The sequence below is a fragment of the Taeniopygia guttata genome, chromosome 1 (genome assembly GCF_048771995.1).
Source record: "Taeniopygia guttata chromosome 1, bTaeGut7.mat, whole genome shotgun sequence".
Taxonomy (NCBI): Eukaryota; Metazoa; Chordata; class Aves; order Passeriformes; family Estrildidae; genus Taeniopygia; species Taeniopygia guttata.
In genome coordinates, this window is record NC_133024.1 from 106006267 (window position 1) to 106022201 (window position 15935).

General features: G+C 38.3%; 1 protein-coding gene and 1 long non-coding RNA gene across 15 annotated transcripts in view; both read right to left on the bottom strand.

Moving 5' to 3' along the window:
* The window catches only part of DMD (dystrophin), a 1135802-nt gene that overhangs the window by 1020509 nt on the left and 99358 nt on the right, over window positions 1–15935 (bottom strand). For 9 of the 14 annotated variants that reach the window (XM_041719931.2, XM_041719926.2, XM_072937332.1 and 6 more), the window contains exon 1: window positions 9447–10350. The exons of 1 other annotated variant lie outside the window; for it this stretch is intronic. In XM_041719931.2, coding sequence (XP_041575865.2) covers window positions 9447–9543 — 97 coding nt within the window. In that variant the 5' untranslated portion in view covers window positions 9544–10350. Of the gene's footprint in view, window positions 1–9446; window positions 10351–15935 lie in introns of those variants that run through there. 4 more of the 14 variants (XM_041719941.2, XM_041719935.2, XM_041719920.2 and 1 more) reach the window with 2 other exon arrangements.
* On the bottom strand, window positions 1020–9440 carry LOC121470895 (uncharacterized). The gene is made up of 2 exons (XR_005982175.2): window positions 5428–9440; window positions 1020–5395 (listed from the first exon to the last, which is right to left on the bottom strand). It is a non-coding gene; the product is annotated as an uncharacterized lncRNA (long non-coding RNA).

Below are 15935 nucleotides of genomic sequence, written 5' to 3' on the forward strand. Positions count from 1 at the left end.
ATATATATATATATATATATATATATGGTTTGGTTAGGGTTTTTTTTTTGTTTTTTTTCTTTTTAGAGTTTAAACAAGTTTGTCTTACAATATCATCAACACAGGGTTTCTGCTGTCTACTGGGTGCACCAAAGTGGCTCCTGAACACCTCTGGACAGACTCCATCCCATCTACATTCATTCTGCAAGGGTACAACCTTCCTTTTACAGACAGCATTTCTACTGAACAACTACATTTATTCAAACCTAGATCATGCCAGCAATGGTAGAAAAGGAGCCAAATCAACCTCCAGAATACAACCTGTTATGGCAGACAGCTTCCCACCCCCTGCAAAGGACATCCTGCTTTTCCCCCATCTGACAGCAGCCCCATAAGATATTTTTTGACACCTTCTCAACTTAAAGACACAATGTGTTTTTCCTTCTCTGATTGTCTCAGAATGATGAAACAATTCAAATACTGTAATAGCATTTTTTTCCCCCAAACTCTGTTAGGAAAAACAGATATTATCTGTACAACCACTATGTTGTAAAATGCCACAGGGACCCATTTGAGTAGCACTTTTCTTAAGGACAAAAACACTTCTGTGATTATTTTTATGACATATCTTTTTTAATAAAGCTTTTTTCCTCTATTTTTTTACCCTTTTGAATTAATAGCCTGTCACAGCCACAGCACCATATCTCAGTTTTAAGTACTTAAAAGTGAGGAAACATCCTTAGAATTGGTTAAACGCAAGACTTGATAATATGTTATTAGTACAGCCAAGGAAAAATTTTGATACATTAAATCCCTCTCTAGCAGACAAAAACATTAGCAATGCAAGGCACTCTTGATGTTGCTCAAACAAATTCCTCATGCCCCTAATCTTAGCTCAGGTGTATACAACCTACAGCAGCTTTAAAATAGTAATAATGCCCTTTGCACAATGTATTTTCATCATCTTTTCAGGGCAAGTTGTGGATAAATACCTCTGGAGTGACTGTGCTTCAACTGTAGTGCAATTTAACTTTACAAACTTTCTTTTTTTTCTTTTTTTTTTTTCCCAAGTATCAGCTGTGGTCCACACCCACACATTCCCACCAATTATCTCTAAAAATTACCAAACTTGAGTCATTATGTCCTGTCAATTTGGAAAGCTCAGGTGGAATAATTCTGTTTAACCTTAATGTGGTGGGTTGACCTCAGTCAGCAGCCAGACACCCACCGAGGCTCAACAGGACAGGGGTAGAAAACAGAATGCAAAATCTTGTGTCAACACACAGAGAGTAACTTACCAGCTGTGTCATGGGTAAAACAGACTCACCTTGGGGGAAAATAATGTAAATTATTGCCAATTAATTTAGAATGAGATAGAAAAAAGCAAAGACAAAATGATTGAAATAATACCTGTCCCCCATGTCCCTTCTTTTCCCAGGCTCTTACCTCCCAACTCCTTCCCCACTACTCTGACTGTGCAGGACACAGGGTGGTGGGCAATGGGGATTGTGCTCAGTCTGTAACAGCTCCTCTCTTCTGCTCCACCCTCTTCACACTTTTCCCCTGAGCCATCCTGGATCCTCCCACAGGATGCAGCCCTTCAAGAGCCACCCACTCCTCTATGGGCCCTTCATAGGCTGCAGCTTCCTTTAGGAAGGAAAGTGCTCTGACCATGCTCTGACCTGGTGTCCTCCAGGGACTGCCTTGTGGATATTTGCTCCAGCACGGTCTTCTCCAAGAGCTGCAGGGGAATCTTTTCTAGCATCAGGAGCACATCCTCCTCTCCTCCTCTGACTCTGGTTTTCCTCCTGCTGTTCCACTCTGTTTTCCCCTCAATTGGTGTAGGGCAGTGCTTTGCCCTTCCTCAAACAGGCTTTTCCTGAGGCACCATGAGCTTGGCCATGGGCTCCGCTGTGCCCTGGGGTGGATCCAGTGGAGCTGGCTGGAAGCAGCAGTGTCAGGCAGGGGACAGCTCCTGGCCTTTTCTGCCAGAGGCCACCCCTGCAGCCCCTTCCCCTGGGACCATCAACCTTGCCAAATGCATTCACCTCAGAGGGAAGGATCACCACTGCCAAAACCTCTGTCCACTGTTCTCCCTCTCCTCCATCCAGTGCTGTGCTGATGTGGGTGAGGCCAACACTTCCCAGTGCTATACTGACTCTGGGGGCACAAAAAATGGCTTTTCCAGTCTTGTCAGTACAGCTTTGTCCAGCACTATCAATATGAGTTTATTTTCCCTTTAAACTAAATGGAGAGAGCTGGGACCTAGTAAATCCCAGAGAACAAAATAAAACTGATGATTTCAGCACCCATACATCTCTCAGTAGTCTGTGCTTTCTCGTATTTCTACAACTTCTGGGGTAAGGTGTTAAACCAGAAAACTGTGCTGCAAGACAAACCAAGTGCCTTGTGTTTTCTCTCATGAATCATAATAATGCTGTTCTGAGATGGTTGTTCACTCAGGTAAAAACTTATCTCCTGGCCTGGAAGATACCAACAAGTTGCATGAAGCAGCAGCAGAATAAGTTAGTCCTCTGAATTACACCACTGCATTTCCCTCATCTAAGTGACCAGCTCATTTTTTCTCTCTTTCATTGCGGATGCTTCATCTCCCTCTCTCTCAGTTTCAGTGTTTCTGTTGCAGTACAGGCTGTGGAGGATTCCCAATGACATACCTATCTCTGGCTCACACACAAACTGCAACGCCTAATAAGGGTATCTCTGTTTCCATGGCATCTCAGAATCATCAATGGGTGGCTCCTCTCTGCACAAGACAATTTTCATTCAGTGTAAAATCCTCAAGCTCTGAGTACCAAGAACGCCATAAAATGCAATCTCTTTTCTGCTTAGGGTATTTACAACTTCACAGCTGGTCAAGGTTTGCAGTCATCATTCTGTGCCTGGTTTTCAGGATGCAATGCAGACCCTTCACGTTAATTACATATTGTTCCCTAGAGCAAAGTCACTTTTCTCTATGATTTCTCACATGCCACATACACTGATGTCATAAAACAGATAATAAAGCATCCACATTAGATAATAACAAATTAACACATGTTCTGCTCTCTCGGCTTAGGAAGATATACATAATTGTGTGCTACAACAACAGAACTGCTCGGGCTGCCTCTTACTTGATGGGTCAGCCAGGTCACACAGAGTATCACAGTAAATACCACTTCCACTAAGGACTCATTAAGGAAAAATTCATTTGCTTGTTGCCAGAGGAATAACCCTAATTGGTTCTCTTCAGCAGTATACTACTCCCCTACTGTTATGGGGCCCTTATCATCTGCACTAACACTTTGTCTAAGGCTGATGATTCAAAGATACATTTAGGCCTACACAGTTCAACAAACAGTGCCTGTAAGAAAAGTGTAGGATTAGGTATTTTGACAGACAATCAAGCATTATTATTTCAAGTATTTTTACCTTGCTGAAGAAACTCAACAGGAAGTTAAGAATAGGCTCTCTGAAGAAAGCAAACCATATTTGATTTTTCACATTCTCAGGGCATTTGATTGTGCTGGCATACAGTGCCAGAGTATGCCAAGAAATTTGAATTTTTGCTTCTTCATTACATCCTTAAATTAGTAGCCTGAGAATCTCCTCATAATCATAACTGCCTTAGGATTTGTTTATTCTTGGTTCAGGTAACATCATAACTGATCACTTACCTAATCCTCATTATTTCTGAAGTTTTGGAAAATAACACAGCCTGAGAATAAATACAGTTAGGGATTTATCAACATCTGTGACATGCTTTTTTTTCTTGGCTTCTGCAGAAATATCTGAAGAAACACAGATTTAATCACACTGGACTGGCAATTTATTTCACTGTTTTTGAAATGTTTTGCTAAGTACCAAATTCATTCATAAGATAAAAATCCCTTGTGCCTTTCAGTAGTTCAAAATAAGGCCACTAAGAAATGAGAATTCAGTAACTTTACTATTAGCTTGAGAGTTATCAAAGACACTCAAGCATAAACATCTTAAAGTTCTTAATACCCTTAACTTCAACCTTCAGTCACTGAATATTTCAATGTTTAAAAAATTCTTTCCATTAGGACTCATAAGCATATAAATATAACATTTTACATGTACCTGAAGTTGTTTAATACCTTTGCTTTTCTGCCTTGTTATCAAACTTGATTCAGTCACAATTCAGGGCCACCACAGGTTGAGTATTTAACTTTTTATAGTCCTTACCAACAGTGAATGGAAACCAAGCTGGAACTGGAAAGTGAAATATTTTGGAGTGGGTTTTTGTGGTTTTTTTTTTTTTTTTTTTTGGTTGGTTGGTTGGGTTGGGGTTTTTTTGTCAAAACACTTGATTTAAACAAATTGATAAAATTTCAGCTTTCTCTTTGAAAAAGTGGTCTCTGTACCAAGGGATAGTTATTAAATACCATTTGGGACCATTAAAATCAAATTACAGAGGAATTCCCATTATATATTATATTTTGTAGTAATAAGAAATAAAGATGTGTTAAATATGAGCAGAGTGTGAGAATATTTTGAACTTTTTTCCAGTATCTGTGCTTTATTTTTTTTTTTTTTGCAAAAGCAAGTGTGACCTGCATAATGGCTGTATACAAATAACAAGTTAGTCATAAAAGGAAAGTCTACAGAAAGCAGCGTGTGGTGGTTTTATTTAGTGTGGCTTTTAAGTTTCAGGGAAACAGATCAATATAAGTGATCAAAAATGAATGCTAAAAAATATTTGATTTCATGAAGAAATTCCTTATACTCTTTATCCTAATTATCAGGACACAAAAATAGGTGAAGGTGAGACTAGATAAGAAAACACAAGTTTCAAGTAGCTCCATTTTTGTTCAAGTTTTGCATTAACTTTTTCTGATCTTTGGCTTTCCCCATTTGTGGCAAATTTTGGGCAGGAGGGAATGGAGGGGAAGGAAAACAAAAGAAAGAAAAAAAGAAGAGTCTTGTCAGCATTGGTCAAAACCAACTGTATGTCCTTGACCATTTCAGCATCTTGAGCCTCATAAGGGCAGAGTATAGGAAGAAGTTAAAATATTTTTTTTTTCTCATGTGGTTTCAGGGATATGTGGTTTAATATTCTATGAAAAAAAACCCAACAAAACAAACCAACCCCAAAACCCCCCAATCTCTATAAGGGGTAGAGAGAAAGGATACCCTTTAGCATTGATTATCAAATATGTCCCTCTCCAAATTGTTAGTAATCCTAATTCTGTTACACAGTATGAATAACTAAATTAAAAACCTAAAAAATGTGAACCCTGAGTTTTGAAGGACAAAAATATTTCCCTCTTTGCTAATAGACTAAATTTATTAATACATTTTGATAAGATACAATATGGCTTTGTATAATGCTCTCTGGCAGTATATAACCAGATGCTCACTAACATCCCTTGGATAATTTGACTTCCATATGTGCCTTTCCTTATGCTTTTCTTGCAAGGCAATTACCATTCATTCATCAAATGACTGCCTCATGGAAAACTCAAAGTCCTTTCATTCCTCACCTGTTGTGCTAGTTCCTCTCCTCCCGCCCTTCTCCTCATTCTAGTGGACTTTTAAAAGGACAGATTTCACTGATACAGAGAAGGAGCACATCTTTTTTCTTCTGGCTCAGCTTCTCATAACCCTTGCCCAAGATGGTCAGACACTTCCCCACACTGTGGGTATTTTTTAACTAAAATTTCAACCGTCTTCAGAAGGAACCACAAACTGAGTGAAGCAGCAGATGACCAGCAGCAGAAAGCCAAGAGCTGCCACACTATATCTTCCTTTTGTCAGAAAGAAAATTCAGAACATATCAGGATGAGTTCATTCAAAGCTAGTCCCGGGGTGCTGGTGAACAGAAAATGTACAGAAGCAGATATGGATGTACTGACACCATAACGTATTTCCAAGGCCATGTTTCTGGCTAAGACTATCCACTAAAATAAATTTTTAAAAATAAAATCATGGCCTAGCCTCAATAGAATATTAAATTATTTGGAAAACTAATAAAATTTGTCTCCACCATAACTGATCTCCTCCCATGCTTTGCTGTTGACCACAAACTGCACAGCTCATAAACAAAAAGATCTCTTAAGGTTGACAATGCAGCACTGCTTCTTGCGAGGCTCCCCCAAAAAGCACTAGGTCCATGCATAATTTTATTTTCTATTAACAGGTGAATTTTAACCCTCATGTCACCAAAATTCTAAGTTTCTACGAATAACATCAGCAAAGGTCAATCTCCAGTCTTCTAATCTTCATTACTCCTGGAGTGTTAGGCAGCTGTCATTTCCCTCCTCCACAAGTCTTCCTCACTAACTTGAGCCTCTCCACATCCTAATTCCCTTTTAATCCCATAAGAAAAAGGCATTGACTAAACTTTCAAGTGCTTCACTTAGCAGAGGCTGATGGGAATTGTCATTGTTCTGCCAGACTGCTCTAGCCCACATCCTTAATCTCTGGGTTTGCCTGTCATCTCACACTTATTTCCTGTTTTTTCATCTTCAGTTCATGTAACCAAGTATCAACATACACCCTGGTTTTTATCTCTTCTTTGCTGAGTTAATGTGTGTATCACACCTGAAGTACATATCTGTAAATATCTGTGGGAGTGTATTTTTCTTGTGTTGTCACACTGCCGAGGACTACAGATCCCTTATCATTGCCTAGGATTAATAACCAGAATTATGTGAAGGAGCACATACAACCAGATTCCACCTCAATCACTAAATAACCTTCCAGAGTTTTCTTAATTATGTCTGGCCAATATATGAGTGACAACTCTCTGTGCCCTTGCACACCTTCTAGAACACCCTCCCAAGAAGAGATTTGAAAACATGCATCCCACATCTAAATATAAATTGAATGATGCCAGCTCTATAAATTACTTTAGGAAGACAGAACGGAAGGAAGATTTAAATGTAAGGATGAGAGAAAATCTCTGTGCATCAGGCAAAGGATGTTCAGATACACAACTGGATATCTGCATGTATCTGTAGTAGAAACATCTGTTGGTTCTTATTGCTGCTTCCCTCTTCTTTTTCTATTTCTGTTCATTTTCTTCTTAGCCCTCTTTATGGAATCTAGATGCTCTTTCCTTATTATTATTTTTCATATTTGATTACAAGCTTCTAAGATAATAAAAGGCAAGGAAAATTAAAAATGGTTTCCTCTAATTTCACCAGATCTTTCATGGCTAAGTTTCAACTCAATTCTTAACATTTTAAATTGTTATTTTTAATAATAAGCATTATATACTGGGGCTTGCTCATTAAACAGGCCTGTATTACTGTAGATCTATTTATAATCAACAGCTGGCTCCACCTAGTGTCCTATTAATTCATCAGTGAAAGAGAAAGCTAAAACGAAATACTAGAGAGAAAACAGAAACAAACTAAAAAATCTCTTGTCAGCTGGGTGATGGCCACAGACAGCATGAAGTTACAATTACTGGCATCACAGGGAAAAGAATATTTTAAGTAACTACTGCATGATGATTGCCAGCCAGCATTCTGGAGACGTGAAGAGACTAAGCAGATTCAGGAGTATAAAGATATAATATATGCAATATAAAACAGTTTTACTGCTACCCTGAAAAGGAGAATGAGTCTTAAGCTGTTTATAGGGGTTACTCTCTCTATGGTTTCACTGTGATCAACAATGAGAAAATATTGTTAAATTTAATTGAACTTCTATGAAATAGAATGAAATTTTATTTTATTGCCATCAAAACTACAGAACTATTTCTGGCTATTCATACCCTACAGTGCTCCTCTCTGTTAATGAGTAGATCTCCCCTCCCAGCAGTTACAAAATAATTTAAAATGTCTCTTGTAAATGATCAAAACAGGGAAATGCACAAGAAGCTAAATAACACTAGCTATTAGTTTTACTGATCCTTACATTAAAACTTTCCAAAGGCTGCTTCACTGCTATGTATCTAGAAACATCTATCTTTCTAAAACTGTTACAGTTTTACTCAGCAGCATTTAGTCTTTAATAGCCTGATCCCTGTTGACAAGACAACACAGAGTACAGCCAATAAAGTAATTTAAGATAAAGTCAGAAAAGTGAATATCCAGTTTGACAAGTAATTTCTTGATTATCACCTGTGAAAAAAAAAAATTTCTAATGAAGAAAAATCTAATGAAGAATGGAGTTTACATAGAAGAAAGCATTTTGTAAAGTAATCCAAGTAATTTAACATAATCATAGCCTGTGAGCTATCAGGCAGTGTTTGAGTGGTTGTTGAACCTTCAAATAGGAAGAAAGAGAATGCCTTACATTTACAAAGAACTACTTTCACTTCTCTGATCGAGGGCGATCCACTCTGGTAGAGCTGATGTCTGTTTTAAACCTGTTCCTATCACCTGTTCAGAGCTGCTCAGCCGGTTCACCCTAGTGGTGATAAAATATATTTCAATATGTACAATATACACTTAATGACTGTTCACCGTGACAGACAGGGAGAATATATATGTTGTGAGGGATAGGTGGACAAGAGGAAGGATCATGTAATAATACAATACCTACACCAAAGAAAACACCTGTAAATTTTCTCAAACTCTCTCAAAATATTCAGTTAAAAGTTATGTTTGTGACCCACCTAAAGTATTCACAGTTAAATTCAGTTATTATATGAAAACCTCACAGTGCAACACAGAATATGAATTTAATAAAATGCACACAGAAATGCTCTCTAATGTTTTAAAAATAAGAGAATACTCAAGTTCTCAACAGTTAAGCAGTTACTGTCATTTCTCATTAACAGCTTTCAGAACCCTGCCTGAAACAAGTTGATATAGAGAAATTAAGAACAGTAATCAAGCGAGAAATGACAGACCAGCTGGGTAGGCATCAAGTTGGCAAAACGTGAATACAGTTCAATAGCTGAAACAGATGCTGGAGTTGTTGAGAAACCCTGCAGGAGATATTGATGTATTTTCTTTATATAATTCTGAACAACCGGATAAATGTCAAGAGCTAAAAACTGATGGGGAATAAAACCTGTCATAAAAACTAACTGTAAAGCAGAGACATGCAATAATATCCTTTCATTATACCAGAGCATTCAGTACATGCATCTTCATTTCCTTGGAATTCCTCAATATGCCAATATATCAATCAGAGCTTGCTAGTGAATCGGAGGGAGCTTTCCCCAGTCTTGTTTCACGTTTGTTTGTTTCTATCTACCTGAGGCTTCAGAGACTTAGAAAATACTTTATTCTTCAGTCTCATCCTAACAGAACACTCTCTTTCAAGCAAGCAATTCCCCGAGCTTGCAGGCAAGCAGGAAAGAAAGAGTAACACGAGCATATATATGAAACTGCAAAATCCATTTTGCACGAGGAATTTTGTTTTCAGAGTTTCAAGACCTCAGCAACAAATCCTCTGTCATCAGTGACAGCTCATTCTAGCATATGCTTTGTCATGGTCAGTTTCTAATTACATTCATAATGATGCAATAGCTTTGATAATCCTACCTTCCATGCCAGCTGCTTTTCTTGTCACTCCATCATGCCAATAAGTTGGCTGCCGTAACAAATCAAGATAGTGCAAAACAGCATCTTTCCCCTGCATCTGTCATCTTCCTGAAAGCATTCTATTACTGCCGACTGCTGGGAACCAGAAAGTCTATTTGAATTCCAGCAGCTCCCCTTTCGCATGATTCAAGTTAGGTTAGGTGGGCATGCCTAACATGATTCTCTCCATCATTTATTATGCAGCTGCTACACCGTCGGTGTGGTAACCACTCTGACTTTATCTGATACGTCAGTCTTGCAAACCTCTACCTCCGTGCAAGCCCACGAGCCACAGAAGCATCTTGCATTTAATGAGCATTCTCCCTGCCTAAAGAGAGTGCATCTGTAAATCTGTTTCAAATCCTGCTGCTTGTATTGTCCTCTAAGGCTGATGCAAATGTTTGAAGGTTTTCTTTTTTTTTTTTATTCTTGCGTTTTTTTCTCTTCAGGAAGCTCTTCATGCACGCTCGAATTATTCAGCTTCAGCTAAACGTTTGCTGATTTGTGTCCAAGCAAACAGCACCTTCCCGTTGAAACTCTCTGCTAGAAAGCTACTTCTGAATAACAGTGCTGTGCGTTCAGGCTCTCAACTCTGTTTCATTTTGAACATGGCTTTTATAGCTACACCTCGACAAATACATTTAGTTCTTTTCATGCAATGAATGGCTGTCTAATGAGGGAGCTGTACATTTTTAAGCAATTTATCTAAGCCTATCTGTAAGTAACACTTGATTTTTGTTCTTTATACATTTTAACAGTAAGTAGATAGCTCTGTTACAGCATCTTGATATTCTTAAAGTGGTAAGAACACCACCATAAGCTGCTTTTTGCCAGCCTGTGGAGGACACTTTCAAATGACAGAGTTTGCTTAACTGTTTCTGAGTATCAGGAATTAAAGGGACAGGGTTGTTTTGTTTTCTTTCTATTTACATTTTCTGTTGAGTGGGGGAAAAACACGCTTGCGTCAGTGATTTCAAAAGAATATTAATAGAAATTGACATCTACACATCAATCATCCTCCAAGTCAAATTAGCTGTGTCTCCTCCCACCACTTCTGCCTGCAGTTCAGAGTCAAGGCATTTCATCTTGAATGTGTCTGGTTGCTCATAAGCTGAATAAACAACCCCACAGTGGAAAGTTTGAATACCTGTGAGTGAAAGAAGGGACAATTCAATAGAGGCAACAGCCTGGCTTCAACCTGATAGTTAACTGAAGTAGTGAGGGGAGAGCAAGGACTGTCACTGGAGTAATACCTGCCTCCTTCCTCAGCCTTTGCACAATGGCAAATGAGGAGAGAGGAAGGGGAGAAAAGGCAGAGTCCCCCAGGAAAGCTTTCCTTTGCAGCAGCTGCCAGCTCAGCATCACTCACCAGTTCTCGTATTCCTGGCTCAAAAGACTCATAGACTTAAGCCTCATTTCTTTACTCAGATTATATATGTTGAACATTTCTGTGGTTTGCAATCCCTCCCCACCCTAATAGCCCCTTCCTCCCCCACAAGTTTTAAATCTCAGTTAAGTTCCACAAGGTCTTGGCTGTGAAAAACGAGCCTGAAAACATGAGCTCAGGGGAGATCCAAGTCACAGACAGTAAATGGTGAAGGGGGCAGGCGGATGGAGAAACAAAATAAATAAAAAGGAAAAAAAATCCAAACAAACAAAAAAACCAAAAAGAAACAAATAAAATCCAAACCAAAAAACCTAAACCCCCAAAACAAACCAGGGAACAAGGTAAGAGGGTTTCTTATTTTGAAAAACAAATAGAAATAAAAAATCAGAACATCTGATATCCTCCTCTAGGACTCCCACAGGGGTGTTACTGATGGGAGCCCCTGGCACAGCACTCAGCAGAGACCCTGGGCTGAGGGGCAGGTTGCTGCTGGGTTGCTGAATGTGAAAAGCTCCCAGCCCTTCTGGGAGGGATCTGACTCCCTGCTCTCGCCCACATCCAAATGGCACAGCTGACACCTGAAGGAGCTAACATAGCATGGCGCCGTTTCTATATGTGATACTGTATTTATTCCTAGCATGCTGCCAGAAAATGCCTTTTTAGAGATTTCATGTAAATAAAGTAGAATTACTACATCTGTTCCTCTGTCTGTAGCAGCACGTATCAACAAGCTAATTTTGCATTCAAGGCAACAGAGATAGTCCTACCATATAGTTGCAAAGTGCACAACTATAAAGCGCCCATCTGAAAATACTGTCAGCTCCTTTTGTTCACAGTTCAAGTCATTGCTGAAGTGAAACAAACCGGGCAATGAATGAGGACTGACTTTGAAGTCGCCATCAATTCCAAGTAGATAAAAGGATATGCTTAATATTTCACACTTCTAGCTGCATTATGATTTCTAAATCATAGACACAGCAAGAAGGAATTTATATGGTATTTCACAACAGATGAGTTTGAGCACATATATCATATAGCTTGTATTTGCAGAGAAGATCTAAAGTACCCAAAAACTCAACATAGGCTTAATTTCTAATTCAATGGATTTTGAGATGTGCAAGATTATAGATTAAAATATCCAGAAAAACATTTAATATGTTAGTAAGACATATAGTAATGAAAATTTAATGGGAGCATCTGGTGTGGCAAAATATATTTTACCAGACTCCTATCCCACGCAGATATCTTTGAATTACAAAAAGGAAGATGGGGAATGAAGGAATGATGAAGAGAATTTCCAGACAAATAAGCATGACATTACAGGGAGGACCCACTGTGGTTCACCATTCAGTATTAGTGCCCTGCAACACAGCATACACACAGTGGATGGAATACAGTTCAGCCACACAGACATTCCCAGACACATCAGGTCTATGGGGAGTAACTATTTTTGTTCTGATAAAAAAAAAAAAAAATTAATTATCTTTTTTGGAGGAGAAGGAAACTGAAATACACCACTGTTTGTATCTTTTGTGTGCACTAACTGTATAGAAAAACAGCCCAGAGACAAATGGAGAATCTGGGAGGGGAAACCAGTAGCAGTCATTCTGTCCACATACTAATAGGCCAGATTAATAGCTGGCTTTTGTCTCTAGCTTTTTCTGCATTTTTCTGCAAAAACAACAGCCGTGGTTTCTGCATATTGTAAGTGGATTCAGCATCTGCATAGATATAATTATAGCAACCCACCCATATGGAATGAATTGCTTTAGAGAGAAAGCTCCATGGGTTGCACTCCCAGAATCTACAATAACACAAATACATAATTTTTTGTCTTATACAGAACCGTTTGGAAAAAGCAGAAATAAATGACAAGTGGAAAAACACTCATCAAGTGGCATTCTGCTTTTTACAGTGCTGAAAACTCAGTAGGCAAAGAAACTCCAGCCTATTTGGGTGACAAGTCTCTTCCTATCCATCTACAGCTTATGGCAATGACATATCTATTTGTTTTAATTGTTTCACTGCTACTAGAGCTACTGATTGGTGCATTCAGGGTGCTTGATTTCTATCATGGTGGTGTGTGACAGTGACAACCCAGGTATCTTATAGACCTTCTTCTTGATGCCTTTTTTTTGTTTGTTTTTGTTTTTCCTCTTTGGAAGCACCAGTGACTCTGACCAAGCAAGAGTAAATAATGGATCACTGAAAAACAGGAAGCAAGCACACTGGCCTTGACCTTCAGCTCTACATGACGCTCTACATAATGAACTCTCTCCAGTATGCAGAAATGAATGCTGATCTTGCTTAGCAAAAATTGTTAATTTGTTTTGCTAATATATCTCCTGAAGAAAGTCAATTTCTCTTCCCTTTTTCCCTGCCTCCCATTATACTGAGATACTTCATGCCTCTCCCAGTGAACAACTAATTCAATCGATCAATCATGCAAGAAAATACGTTAATGATATACTGTGCATGTTTAGATTAATAAACGCCTCCAATAAAAGCACTGGGAAGTTTGTTTGGATAACACAGACAGGAATTATTATTTCTTACTGTTAATCATTCTATATTAGCTACTTTTCAATTATAGGATTTCTGATGTACAAGAGTAATCTGTGCATAAACAGTCACTTTCCAATATAGTTAGACACATCAGTACTTTCATTTTTATGGCAGTATTTCAATCATTCAGAGAGGATAACTTCTGACAATTTCAGCAAATGTGACTTTGACTGCTCAAGATTTTAAAAAAATTACTACAGACAAGTGTATGAAAAACTGAAAATTAAAACTGGATAAAAGTCATGTCTATATAAACCAAAAGGCCAGTGCCATCATCCTCTCCACATGAACGTTTACAAGCCCTTTCCAATGGAAAGGTTCAGAGGCCTCATCCTCCAAACAGGACCACGGTGTTGGCCAGAGAGAATTTGACACGTGTAAGTCCCAAGTCATCCAGCCAGGAACAGACAGACAGACATCCCAGGAGCTGAAACTTTCAGGGGTTTAAAAATTTTTGCTCCCCTGCACCATTGCTTATCCAGTTATTTTTGTGCAGAATTCACCTTTGTTTTTTGAACTGAATCTCAGGTATATGAAATTCAGCTAGGTTCAGGCATTTGTCATAAGATGAAAGCTCAAAGCACACTGACCTCAAAATGTGTAAGGAGGATTCATGACCAACCTTTTGAAAAAGGATTGATCATGTTTATGGTAATTTTTTTTTTCAAAATTTTATTACAGATGTACTTACAGCAATAATAAGCAGTGATTTCTTCAGCAAGAACAGGATTTCATACTACAGGACATTAAAAAGTTATTCACAAAAAATGCTACAGAAATAGTTCTCTGAGATGCAGAGCACGGCATACTCAAAAGTGTATACTCTACATTAATTCTGAATATTGCTGTGCGATATAGTCATCTGAACACTGCTGCAAACGTGGATAATATAATCTCTCACATGCAGTAATTACTGAGGATTTTTAATGTCAACCTCTGCTTACGTCTACAGATAAGCCAACACACAGTCTACATTTGGTTCTCACATAGCATATGTATTTCAGTGACACTGAATTTAAAACAGTAGGTTCTAGCAAGAAAGAATAAATCTGGTTAACTCATTCTCCAAATATTTAGCACACATCAGGAAGCAGAAACATAGTTTCCCTATTTAACACTCAGAGAATTAGTGACTTTGAACTCTTCAGCAAATGCTGCTAATCTTCCACTTTAAGGAAGGCTTGTATGTCCTGTTAGCACAAAACTGAGCCGTGATATGAAGTTCATGCTACTTACATAAAACATGTACTTTGTTCTCTTACAGCTCATCTTAAATCAGACTGATGTAAGCTACCCAGCTTTAACCTTCTGCCATTTGTACCTTGACTTCTCCAGAAAAAATGCATAGTTCAGCAGTACTGAGCTTGAAATAATTACTGACTTAAGCACCTTAATTTGTTCATTCTTTCTACAGTTGTAGTCCATGTATAAAATGACATATAACAGATGTACAAGCAATTTTAAAAAATGTCAAAATTAATTAAAAACAAAACCACACCACCCAGATCTAGCACACACCTTACAGCCTGCCCTTCTGTGCAGCCCGTGGGCTAGTACTCAGCTCGCTGTGGTTTTGACTTCATCAGCACTCTCATCTGGTATAGCTCTCCAGCAAAGCATTCCATGTTTCTCTCAATTTTCACCAAATGCAGATGATTGTCACACAAGCTAAATTAGAGAACTAGCTCAATAGCAGTTGGTCAATAAATGTTTTGAAGATCACATGCTTTGAAATGTGTTCTATTGGTTACTTCTACTGCTACTGCAGATATATTCTGCTTTAGTGGTATTTCCAATTCACTGTATTGGTTTTCTGATGGATCATTAACCAGCTGGCAACATGCATACGACAGCTATATATAACAGAATTAATTAAAGCAAATTCTGCCATATTCCCAATTCCTGTAATAGCTCAAACTTACTTTTTCTTTGCTATTTTTTCTTGAATTAATTACTTATGCTGTTTGGGTTGCATTAATATTAAAACCAGATTAATATTGCTGATGAGACTGCAACTGCTAACACAAGTCCAAAATCTCCAAAGATGGCAACTGAGAGTTCTTAACAGACAACACTCCTAAGGTTTTGCTTTTCAGATCAGGCTTTAAGTCAAAATCCCAGGCAACTGTGTGACACATGTTCATTAAACACCAGTAACTGTTTCAGAAAAAAACCCAGTCATTTCCTCAAACAACAATGCAAACACCCCAAACAGAGAAAACTTACCCAAACCTGTCAATCTGTTAAACCCTCAAAAATACAGGATGAAGAAAGCATATTCCTTAATATTCAGTGAACAAGCCTGGCCCTAGAGTCTTGGATCCCTGTTGTCCAGATTTCTGTGCATGTCAGCAGTAGACTTTGGAACACTTTCTCCCCTTCCTGGGATAAGTACCATCATGAGAGCTCAGAATATTAAAATTTTCACATATTCTCTTCCTGTAATAGGAAATAAAGCTACACAGCAACATTAGAAGATGTTTCAATATATATTCTAA